Source organism: Falco peregrinus, chromosome 2, assembly GCF_023634155.1.
Source record: "Falco peregrinus isolate bFalPer1 chromosome 2, bFalPer1.pri, whole genome shotgun sequence".
NCBI lineage: Eukaryota > Metazoa > Chordata > Aves > Falconiformes > Falconidae > Falco > Falco peregrinus.
Genome location: NC_073722.1, coordinates 14,129,488 through 14,141,432, shown reverse-complemented (window position 1 = coordinate 14,141,432; position 11,945 = coordinate 14,129,488). Strand labels below are relative to the sequence as shown.

General features: G+C 44.4%; 1 protein-coding gene across 7 annotated transcripts in view; it reads left to right on the top strand.

Moving 5' to 3' along the window:
- Positions 1 to 8,378: 8,378 nt before the first annotated feature.
- The window catches only part of OTUD4 (OTU deubiquitinase 4), a 34,600-nt gene continuing 31,033 nt past the window's right edge, over positions 8,379 to 11,945 (top strand). For 3 of the 7 annotated variants that reach the window (XM_055797590.1, XM_055797594.1, XM_055797589.1), the window contains exons 1-2: positions 8,387 to 8,629; positions 11,206 to 11,757. In XM_055797590.1, coding sequence (XP_055653565.1) covers positions 11,593 to 11,757 — 165 coding nt within the window. In that variant the 5' untranslated portion in view covers positions 8,387 to 8,629; positions 11,206 to 11,592. Of the gene's footprint in view, positions 8,630 to 11,205; positions 11,758 to 11,945 lie in introns of all 7 variants that reach the window. The other 4 variants (XM_055797593.1, XM_055797591.1, XM_055797592.1 and 1 more) reach the window with 2 other exon arrangements.

Below are 11,945 nucleotides of genomic sequence, written 5' to 3'. Positions count from 1 at the left end.
CAGCAACAGGACAAGGGGCAACTGGCACAAACCGAAACATGGGAGGTTCCATCTGGATATGAGGAAAAACTTTACTCTGAGGGTGGCAGAGCACTGGGCCAGGCTGCCCAGAGAGGCTGTGGGGTCTCCTTCTCTGGAGACATTCAGAACCTGACTGGATGAGATTCTGTGCGACCTGCTCTAGGTAAAACTGCTTTAACAGGGGGTTGAACTAGGTGACCTCCAGAGGTCCCTTCCAACCCTGACCATCCTGTGACTCACTGAATCTAATCTGGGCTAATCACTTAATGGTTATATTCTTGAGTGAAACCATCTGTAATACTAGGTCAAAACACCCCACCACCACCACCCCCCACCCCAAAAAAACCCTACCCCAAAACCCCAACAAAAACCCAAAAAACCTCACTGAGAAACAGATGCAAAAGTCTGGTTCAGTTCTACAAAGTAAATAAATCACAAAAAAGAGCAAGACAAATATGGCATGACAACAAGACATTAATTTAGCAAGCTAAGTCAAACTGAGATGCAGCTGCAATGAAAGACTACTCAACTGCAATGCTGCATATCGAGATAAAAGCCAACACGAAACACACTCTGATGTCTACTTGATTATTAAATTTGAAATTAGAAGGCAAAATTCAGACTTCACTTGTATAGCTACAACCTCACTGACTTCAGAAAAAATAGTGGAAATCCATGGAGAGCATCCTGTGGTGTCTAAACTTTATGCACACAAAAGATGACACTTCTAAGTCAAGGAAACAAGCATTGGCAGCATTCATACCTCGCGTTCTTTGTTGATGCGTGTGCTTACTTTAAAACACTGTGCATTTTTATGTGTTGTGGCTTATCCCCAGCTGGTAATTAAGTACCACACAGCCGCTTGCTCACTCCCCCCTCCCCCAGAGGGATAGGGAGTAGAATTGGAAAGGAATGTAAAACTTGAGGGTTGAGATAAGAACAATTTAATAATTGAAATAGAACAAAAATGAAAGAACAATAATAATGACAATAACAGTTATAATAAAAAGGTGTGTGTGTGGGGAGAGAATAAAATCCAAAGGGGAAGTACACCATGGTACTTTATCAAAGAGAAAACAGTTGTAATAGCCATTGTTCTAATCTGGACACTAGCTCAGACTATCTCATGGAAAACAGCAACACTATTCCCATATAAAGATGTACAGCAAGTGTAAAATTAATCTGGCAGTTAAGGCAAAAGAATACAGATCGGTAACCCACACAGGTTCCATTTCCAGATATGTCAGACACTTCCTGGATGATCATGTGTGTATCATCGAATTCTGATGTTCTAGTTTCCTGACCCGCAAAATGGATCTAGCAGCACTTGTTAAAGAGGTTCTGTACTTCGATGAAAAAAAGGCTTAAAAGCTCTGCAGTTAAGATGGAACTGCACATCGCTAACTATGGCAGCCTTACTCAGTTCTTTTCCTTTTCAGTTAATTTGGCATATCATTGAAAAATTCTGCAGCAGAGACATGCACAGCTTAAATGCCCCTGTGTGTCATCATCAGCTGAATTAGTACTCTCTCTCTTACACAGAACACACATTAATTTTATACTCAAAAATATGCAGAAGCCCTGTATCCTACTGAAATGCAACACCGTATGTAGAATATTTATAGTTTCAAACAATGCTACTTGCAGTCATTCACAAAACCTAGGAACACAATGGTATTTTCAGCAAAGCAGTGTGCTATCGGTTATACTTTTTTCTCATAATCTTAATCACAACTACATACTGCAATACTGTCACTTCACGCATCAACAGTAAAACCAGAGCTAGCCACAGCACAGGGAACCACTAATGTATCACTTCAGCACACAAAGAGCCTCTCATGGCATCAAGCCAACAAACCAGTCTATTTCTGTGCCTCTATACAGCTGGCAGAGGCAGAATAGATGGGAGAACAACCTCACAATCCCCTGCTGCTTTATTTACACCTCAGAGTTGTTGTAGTACAATGCCTGGGGACAGACCGAGCTCAGAATCAGACATTTCTCAGCCCTGTGCTCTGGGGCTGGGCTCCAGAAAGAACGTCCTTCATGTTTTCAGTCAAAAAACTCTTTTTATGTTTTTTTGTTTGGGGGGGTCGTGGAGACGGGAGGTGCAGCATGCATTGAGTGTACTGGCTGTTTCCTTAACAAAGCATCAGTTCAAAAGTTATTGCTGTGTTCCCTCTTCTCACACTGGGAACTCCTTAGAAAAATCAAAACCTAAAATGTTCAAGGAGCTGATGCCACCTGAAGGCTAATAAGCTGAACTACAATATATGGCCACTGGCCTGATAACCATCAGGAAAACGACTGCATCTTAAGTGCTACAAATTTTCACTTATTCTATTGCTGACATCGGCACAGGCATCAGAAGGACTTAGCTGGAATGGCAACCCACCCCACCTCACTCCCAGCGGTTCTTATTACTTAGCCAGATTGCCTGACACAAAGTCCATTTCTTTGTATATGGCTTTTTTTATCACTAGAGCTTTATTAGTAACATGATTTATCCTGATTTTATTTCTGAACATTATTTCATTGCACTTGTACTTACTTTCAGCAAACTTGGTAGTAGTATGAACTGCTGCTCATTTCAAAACACAGGAATGAATATTCCACAGCAATATTAAAGATTTATGTATTTGAATGATATTTTTTCTAACTTTGCTAAAAGACAAGCTCCTCCAATCATGTACAGCCTTCTTAAACATGACAAGTACCTGGTTTCTAGAAGGTCTTGACTTTGTGTTTTATTTAAGTGTAAGGCTGAAAAATTGTTCTTCCCTAGTAACTTCTCCGGCTCTCTAAAATAAAATAATAATAAAATCAATCAGGTTGAATAATTTAAAATTTAATTTTAAATATGTTTGCTTTAAAAAACAAATACTACAAAGTCATGCGCTGAACAATTAATCTGTTTGTTGAATTGTTAAACCAGTTTTTGACTAGCATCTTTCTCTGCAAGCAAGGTGGCAGTATTTTACTGATTTCTGTTTATTCAGATAGATCACTTAAATTAATTATCCCAGCTGTTTAGTTTTTTTCTCATTATTTCCATCCATAAATAAGAAACAGATGGAAAAGACAGGATGATCTCTGCTAGTTTTACACACTTGAAAGACTGAGTGATCATACCAATTAAATTATCTTCCTACAAGTATATTTCCATTTTTTTAATAAAAACTTTTTCAATGCAAAACATACTTAGATAATCTTCTTAAGAAGGTTCAAACACATTTATAGTAATCTTACTTAACCAAAAGCAACTATAGTGGTTTTTTTATTATTTTCTCAATTCCTGTATTTTATCTACTATGAGTTCAATACGAATGACAAATAGAAGTGTAACAATTATCTAGTAAAAAAAGAAATAAAATGGTCCACATCTTCTAAAATAGTAAAATGTACATAAAAATTAGGAATCCACATGAATGTTATGTTAAAAGTCTGAAAAGTCTCAGATTTATGTAGATATAGCATGCCCTCTTTGTTAGCAAAAAGAAATGCTAAATTATGCATAATGACTATAATCAGCACATTTTAATGGTTACCAATCAGTGAAAAATCAGTCTTTAAGAAAAAATACAACTGTAATTCAAGATTAAAAACAATCATTTAAATCAATGTTTCCTGTTCACTGATTTGATTAATTTTCATGATGGCTGATTTAAACCACTCCTCTAATATATGCTGTTTACTCATTCTGAGTTACAGAAAATATTTTTTTCTGCTTTTGAAACAAAATACTGCTGCCAGACTCCTCACTTTTCCTAGCTGCAGTCACACATTTACTTCTGTAAAGAAATCCCTTTCCTTCCTAACTTTTATCATGGACTCCCTTTGTCCACTTTTCACTGGACATCAACGTACTTGCAGCCAAGCAGTCAGCTGCATCAGTCCCCTGATCTAGGTGAAACAAAATTTGTTGAAAACAGCAGCAAATTACTTTTTATGAAGGACAGCCTAGGCACAAGAGGAGGGAGCTGGAAAAAAACTGGGGAAAAGGTGGCATTCTGTCCATAGCAGTCCTGTGGTGGGTTAATGCTGGCTGGACACCAGGTGCCCACCAAAGCCACTGTATCACTTCCCACCTCAGCTGGACAGGGGAGAGAAAATATAACGAAAGGTGGGTATCTGCCATATGGCTAACCTCCATGGTATGAGGGGGACAGCCTGCCTCACCATGGGCTTTACCATGGGCTACAGAGTTGTTCTCCCATAGTCTCACTCCTCTTTCCAGCTGCAGTTGCTCAGGTTTCCTGCTCCCCCCTTCTTAAATATATTATCCCAGAGGCGCTACCACTGTCACTGATGGGCTCAGCCTTGGCCAGTGGTGGGTCCCTCTTGGAGCCATCTGGCATTGGCTCCACTGGACACAGGGGATGCTTCTAGCAGCTTCTCGCAGAACCCACCTCTGTAGCTCCCCTGCTACCAAAACCTTGCCACGCAGACTCAATAATACAAGTTCCTGTTAGTATAAAGCAACCGGGGAAAGAGTACGCTTTTTGGGTACAGTGTACTGTTCACATTACCTACCGTAATACTTGACACCCATTCGAACCCAATTCCTTGTTTTATCTTTATATACCTAAAGACATTCTTTTAAATGGATATGGCTCTGCCATCTTCCTTCATACCAGTTTTCTTGGCCTCAAAGCGTATTTCAATATCACGCAGCACTCCAGACCCCTCATCTAACTCCATAGCTATAGTTAGAATCCTTTATTAATGCATTTAATGTTTCTCTACATATGTACCAACTACCTCACAAACCTCTCCTGTGGTCTTCTGTTCTCTTCTGATCACCCAATACCTCAGGTAATAAATTTGGCTTTGAAATAATTGATGGTTTACAGATAGATTTACATATTTCCATTTCGGAGTCAAAACCTGATTATAAAAGGTACTATAAACTCATAAAGACAAACCCTTCATTTACCTTTAATTTTACAACTACCACTTTTAATCTAGTTTGGAACAAAGGAAAAAAAAAAGAAAAAAGGATCGTTTATACTGTCTGCTTGATTATCTGTTGGTTTCTTCTCTCTCACACATGTTTGGAATCAATCTGCAAATTGTGAACAAATATGACAGAGGAACGGAAGTCTCTGTGATGGTAAGATTCTGTAAGTATCATGAAAATCAATATGCAACTCAAGGAGAAAGACCCAAATTACTGTCACTGTTGAACATGAAGTTACCTGCCCTTTTTGGCCTCCTGGCTGGATAATGAGCACAAGCCAAGCCCCTCAGCACAAAACCAGTGTATTTCAGAATCAGGCACGACACTTGCTACCTCTTGTTTGGCTAGCACTTAGGGAGCACAGAGGCAAGATGGGTGTATTACAGTGCCTGTCAGAGAGCTACAAGTCTAGTGGTGTGCCAGAGCAATGTACATCTAGAAATAAGGGAACATGGCAGGAAACTTGTGCTATTGTTGTGGCAGGACCATGTATAAATGATGTAAAGACAGAGGACACAACACTGTGGGAAACCAGGATTCAGTATTTCTGCTACTTCAAGACGAGCTAACAATGCAAACATTCATAAACTCCAAAACTTTTAAAATTACTTTTCTTGCCTCACCTCTCAATACTTCCTGACTACACAAACACATGACTTCAGACCAACATCTTCAAGACATTTTATAAAGTGTTCCACAAGGGTAGAAGGAACAACTTTTACCACAAAGTGCTTTTTTCATTTGTGTTGTACTGAATGGCAACCATTTGTCTAAAAAAATCCAACCAAGGAGAACTTTTTTCCCCAAATTAGAGACTGCAATGTGATATTCTGGCCAGAAACTCAGAATACAACTCCTACAGCAGCATCAAAAATACTTCTGGTAGAGAAATAAGAAATGTGGCCAATTACATCACATGCAGCCCTTTTATCCTGTCTTTTTCATTCTATGTAGGACAATGTTAATTAGTTGCTTTCACAGGAATTCATTCCCCACACTCAAGCCAACTCTTCTGTTGCTTGCTCTGTTGTGCTGTCATATTAAGCTGCTGACTGTGCCATCAGCCCATCATTTTTCAGGTACTGTCCACCTGAACATTAAACACCTTGAATCTGGTGCACTATTAAATCTGCATGGAAGGAAAGCAGTTAAAATATCAGGGTGGGTTCTAGCCTTGACCAAAACTCTCCAGAAGGCACAATGTTACATGATTATCACATTTTTGAAGAATAATAATTTCAGTCTCAAGTACACTACATTTCTGTAGTTCGCCGAGATGTAATGAAGGAACGCAGACTCCGGGAGTGTATGATCTTTGACTCATGCATAAAGCACAAAGATGTAGTCAACTATAAATAGTATGGAGGAGTAATGCAACCATTACTGTATTTTGCTACAATTGCACTGCTATTCTGCAAGATGGACGTGAAATCCAGGTCTATCCTTCATCAGCAGAATTAAAACCAAATTGGCCTACACACAGAAATCCATAAATAAAATGGTTTGTGTTGAAGATGCTCTTATCCTATATTTAAGCCTAATCCATCACCCACTAATGGCAACAGAAATCTTCCTACCAACTCAATTAAATGTTGGACTGAACTATTTATGCTACCTCTGATGTCAGGAAAAGATTTTTCCTTTCAACAGGTAAGAGAATCTCTTACTTACTGTTCAATTATTTTGTGTATGTATTTTTTAAAGCTTCTTCACGAGGGGCATAACTGTTTTGTAAATGCCAGTATGAACACAGCCTGGACAAGAGATTGTAAACATTCACAAAAGACTCCAAAACCCAAGTAATTGTTACTTGTCAGAATTCACACATCCAATGGGGATCCAATTTTACCATGGAAGAATTAAACTAAAACTTTTGAGCAGGCTGTTCAGATTTGGTACAAGGGGTTTGGGACAACTCTAACACCATTGGTCTCTCAAGTTGGAGTTTGACAAGGACCCGGCCTGGCACTACAACAGAACGCAAACCTGTAATGTCCTCTTCATCTATTTGCTCTTTCTTACCTTCTCCCCTCTCTTGTGCCAGTGTTTGCGCAGCAAGTGCACAACAAAATGGTTTGAAGACCTGATCTCACTGAAAAATAATTGCAGGCTAACACCTGGCTGTCAGCTGGGTCAGTTTTCTCAGTGCTTCACAATCTGGCACAAACAGTCACAGAGAGGCACTACCAGCTCAAATGCGTACTGTAGTGTAACTCTGGAAACCCAAGACCAAATAGGGATGAATGACTTAGGCTGGATTGGTTTTTAGCCTACTGTCTTCAAAAAAACTGTTCAGATGCCAACTTCTATTTAACATTCACAGAGAAGGTAAGACTGAATTGCACCTTACCAGACAGGCCTAATGGTTTATATAATCTCACATTCTATTTCAACCAAAAATGATCATTTCAGACAAAGACAAAAATCTCATCACAGACTACTAAGCGAACAAGCAGGCTATAAGTATTTTTTCTAACCAGACCACACTTACATGGGGTTTTTTTACTGTGTCTCCTTAAGAATTGGGCTTTATCACCAACAATAACATTAATGCTAGAAAATTTGAAGTATTTATTTTATCAATTCCCCCTAAATGCTTTGGCTCGATCATGTGCTATAAGTGACTATTTCCTAGCATAAATAAGGATTGGGGGAGGAGGCAAAATTCTAATTTTGGGAGAGAAAAATACATAAAATTTGTATTTGCCACACACTCGCTTACTGTTCTCACAACCTTCCCCCTACTGATTTACAGACACTTTACATTTTTTCACGTCTGTTACAGCATTTCTGAAAAAAGCAACGCGGTATGGAAACACAGGCCATTGCTGTAGCAGCACCCCCGATCCCCTCAGGGCCCAGTTTAACAGCTTTCCCTTTTAGCAGCGAGGCCGGCCGATGGGATCGCCGGGTCCCCCCTCTCCTGTCCCACACCTGTTCTTCAGGGCTGTTAACGCATTAAAACAAAATATTCACCTGTCAGAAAAACTCTTACAAACGCCCCCCGTTCCAACTGGGCTATGCTACAGCGCTGCGAGGACAAGGCGGGCCGTAACCCCCTTCCCGCCCTCCGCGGCGGCGGACCAGCGCACTGGGAGCGGCGGGGTAGGGGGGGGATCGAGATGTTCTCCGGCCGTACCACTGCGTGCCCCCGGCGGGGGGGGGGGGGGTGAGGCGACTGCTTCTCGCCTCGGTACCGTCCGGCTCCTTAAGGCCACGCAGAGACGCAGCCCAGAGAAACATTCCCGCGCTAAAACGCCGCTCCCTCCTCCAGTACCTGGGCAATTTTCCCCGGCCACCCTCTTTTTCCTCCCCTGTGCGCCAAGTGGTACGAGCCGCCGCGGGTGAGGCCGTTGGGACAAACCAACAGCAGGAAGGGGGGGGGGGGGGCGAGAGCGGAGCGGGCGCGCGCGCGGCGGAGAGTGATGAGAGGCGGCGAGGCGGGAGGGCGAGACCGGGACGGGGCTGACAGCGGCCGCATCATCGGCGAGCGACGCGAGCAGGGCGGCCGCCGCGGGAGATTGAAGTGCCTGCGCCGCCGCTGGGGCAGCTGCGAGGCGAGGAGGGGGCGGCGCCGCTGCTGCCGCCACTGCAGCTGTTGCTCGGGAGGAGGAGAGGAGGAGGAGGGGGCCGCCCGCCCCTCCGTCGGTAGGTGCCAGGCAACGCTGCTGCGGGGGGCGGTGCGGACCCCGCCGCCGCCGCGGCCCCTTGGGGCGGGGAGCCCGGCCCCGCACGCCCGGTGGCGGCTGGTGTGGCCGCGCAGGGAGGGCCCGCTTGGACCTGCTCCTGCTCCGAGAAGCCGCTGGGCTGCAGGCCGAGGGGCCGCCCCTGCCGGGTGCCGGTCCCCGGCCTGTGCCGGGCCGCCCTTGCCGGGCTGGCGGGCCGGGGGCGGCCGCTGGCGAGCGGCGCTGCCCGGTGCGGGAAGGGGCGGGCGCGGGGCGGGCGGGGGCCGGTCTCCTCCGGCAGTGCAGGTCGCTGAGGGGAGGCAGCCCCCCGCCCCGGGCTGGCCAGGTGTTGGCACAGGCAGGCCGTGGGCTGAATCACGAAACTAATCCTCCTTTAACAACAGAGTTGGGTTGTTTGTTGGGTTTGTGGGGTTTTTTTTGCGGTTTTTTGTTTTTTTCTTTTTCTGTTCTTTGTGGTTTATTTTTCATTTCTTTTTTTTTTTTTTAGCTTGAGTCAGCTTCCTGAGCTGGGTCAGTATTTGGGCAGCAGAAGTGCTTGTGTGGGCGATAGAGGTTGGTGTGGAGGAGGAACTAATGGCTGGAGCTGCTGCTTGTGGTAGAAGTGCTGGCTGAAAGTGTTAATAAAGCTCCTTGCTGATTAGAACGCTTGTAGTAACTCTTGAGGTATAATTTGGCCATTCTTATCTTGATGGAGCATTTGTTTTAACGTTGAGATGCTTCAGGTGTCTTTTGGTGGTTGCGTTTCTCCTTAAGCCTTAGAAACTCTGTGCACAGCCTATATTTCTTCAGTGAGAACATCACCTCTTCAGAAATACTTGCGTAGGGGTACTTGTGGGGAAAAAAAAATAATCTGTGGCTCACCATTGCTTGATTGACTTCAGGAATCAATTGTAAAAAGAACAGGCTTTTAGGAATCTGACAACTGTATGAGTTTAATTCTTTAAATTTCTCAGTGTATTCACTTACCAGAACTATGTTTACGTTCTGTCACGTACTGGATGCCTTTGTGTATAGGCATTCTTGAGTCTTAACAGATGGATTTGCCCTTCCTCTAACCGGCCTCTAGAATCACAGTGGCAAAAGGCTCAAATGTGACAGAAGACAAATCTGTGAACATGTTGTAGAAGATAGTTCTGTCTCTAGCCATGACAAATAGGGTGAGGAAAAATGGAATATTCCTAAGAAACTCATGTAATGACATGAGTTTGATAGGTCTCAAGAGCATAGTGCCAAATCACTTCTGTCTACAGAAGAAGCACCTCTCACATGCGGGACTCTGCTAGTCTGAGTTTCTTCAGCGAATATGGTAGCTGAGTCAGTGGCAGCAACTGTTTATAGTTCAGCCTTGTTAGATGACTTTTTCCATCTTCTGGTGAGAAGTTTGAGCTTTCCCTCTAGCCCCTTGTGTTCCTTGTCTCAATCATCTTTACGCTGCCTAACCACCTCTCCAGTGTTTTGGAGGTTCAGGTGCTGTTAGGATTTCACTTTCACTTCTCTCTGTTTCTCTTCTTGTTTTGTTGGGAATTTGCTCTTGTTTGCAGTAGACCCAGCTCCTTTCTGAAAGCTGGCCTGTTGTTAGGAAAAAGGGGTTTGATACTGCTTGTATGGAGCGCTAGCCTCAGCCTGGCTTGTAACTTCTGCTTGTTCAGTCAGTTATTATATACAGAGCTCAGCTCAAGTCACCGCCCTCCCTGGTCGTATTACTGTTGGTTGAAAGTAAAAATCAGGGGGTTTGTTCCTTCTGTCTTCACCTCTCTTTTCTTGCATCTACATTTGTTCATTTAAGCTAAGTAGTAACTGGTAGCATTTTATTTATCGCTAGTTATACTGAAAGTGTTGTAGTTTTTGCTCCAAGTTGCATAGCCACAGTAAAAAAAAAAAAAAAAAAAGCCTTACAAGTTTGGGAAGCTGCCTTCCTTGTCACGCTTTTTGCACCAAAATCTTCTAAAGCCCATTTACGATGCCAAGCAAAACTTAGTCATGCAATTGTATTAAAAATGCTTGCTGCTTCTTACCACTAAAGGTGGTATATGGAAAAAGCAGTGTATTGAAAGTATTGAATGGCTATGGTTTTTTGAAAATCCCTTTTACTCTCCCAGTTTTATTTCCGTCTTCCTTCCTGCAAGTGGATAAACTAAAAAAATAATTTCACCACCTAATCTGTTGGGAAGGCGGGAATCAAAACCAAACTTAAATCCACAAAGTCCAGGTATCTGTGGATTGGGTCTCAGGCATCCCGGTATTAGTTCTAAAACTAAAAAGCTCTTGCGGAGCGAAGCGGGGCTGCCGGGGTGCGGGGCTCGCAGCCGAGCCCCGGGAGCGGGGTGGCCCCCACCGGGGTCCCGGCTCCCGCCTCTCCCTTCTCCGGGACTACCGCTCCCAGCAGCGCCCGGGCTGAAAGTGAAAGTAAATGCCAGGTTTCGTGTGTTGTTTGGTGTTTTTTTTCGGTGTGTGTGGTTTTTTTTTTTTTTCCTCCCCCCCCTCCTCTCCCCGGCGGCGGTAGCACATGTCCTTTCTCTTTTGTTTTCCGCCTGGCAGGCCGGCTGCGCGCTCGGGCTGCGGGAGTCGCCGGGAACCGCCGCCCCGAGGGAGAAGCGGGATCGGGCCCCCGCCTGAGCGGCGTCCAGGAGCTGCTGCCCGGCCCTCCAGAGAAGCCTAGAAGCGACGCTTTTTCACGGAGCTGCAAGTCCAGACTGCGGAGTAAAACTTTGCGGATCCGCTGCGCGATTCCCACATGCAAGTTGATAACGTGAGCCCGGCTGCTTTTCTTACTGCTGCTGCTACCTCGAGTGCGGGGGGGGGCAGCGCTGTTTTCCCCCACCTGCTGCTGTTTCCTTGGCCTGGCCCTAGAGCTGCTGGCTGGGTTTACCTGGCCATGTGGGGCTAGGAGAGGTGCAGCGAGTCTCCACGGCGTGAAGTGGTAACATGGAGGCAGCGTGCAGACCCGACGGCGGGGAGCAGAGTCATCAAGGCAGCGGCATGGACGCCCCTGGGGACGCTTCTATGGACTGCTACTTGCGATCTCAGGGCTTGTACAGAAAGAGAGTTGCAAAGGATGGATCTTGTCTTTTCAGGGCTGTGGCCGAGCAGGTAACTGCTTATGTAAACAGAGCTACTTTCTCATGAAAGCATGGGAAGTGGATCTTATTAGCAGGGGATAATTAGTGTTGAAATGCAAACAAGTATAGGTTAAGGTTACACAGTCATGTGCCGGGAAAAAACCCCATTATTTTGAACATAGTCTTGCGAGGTGAGTGAAGTTCTGTGTGTACGGCCGC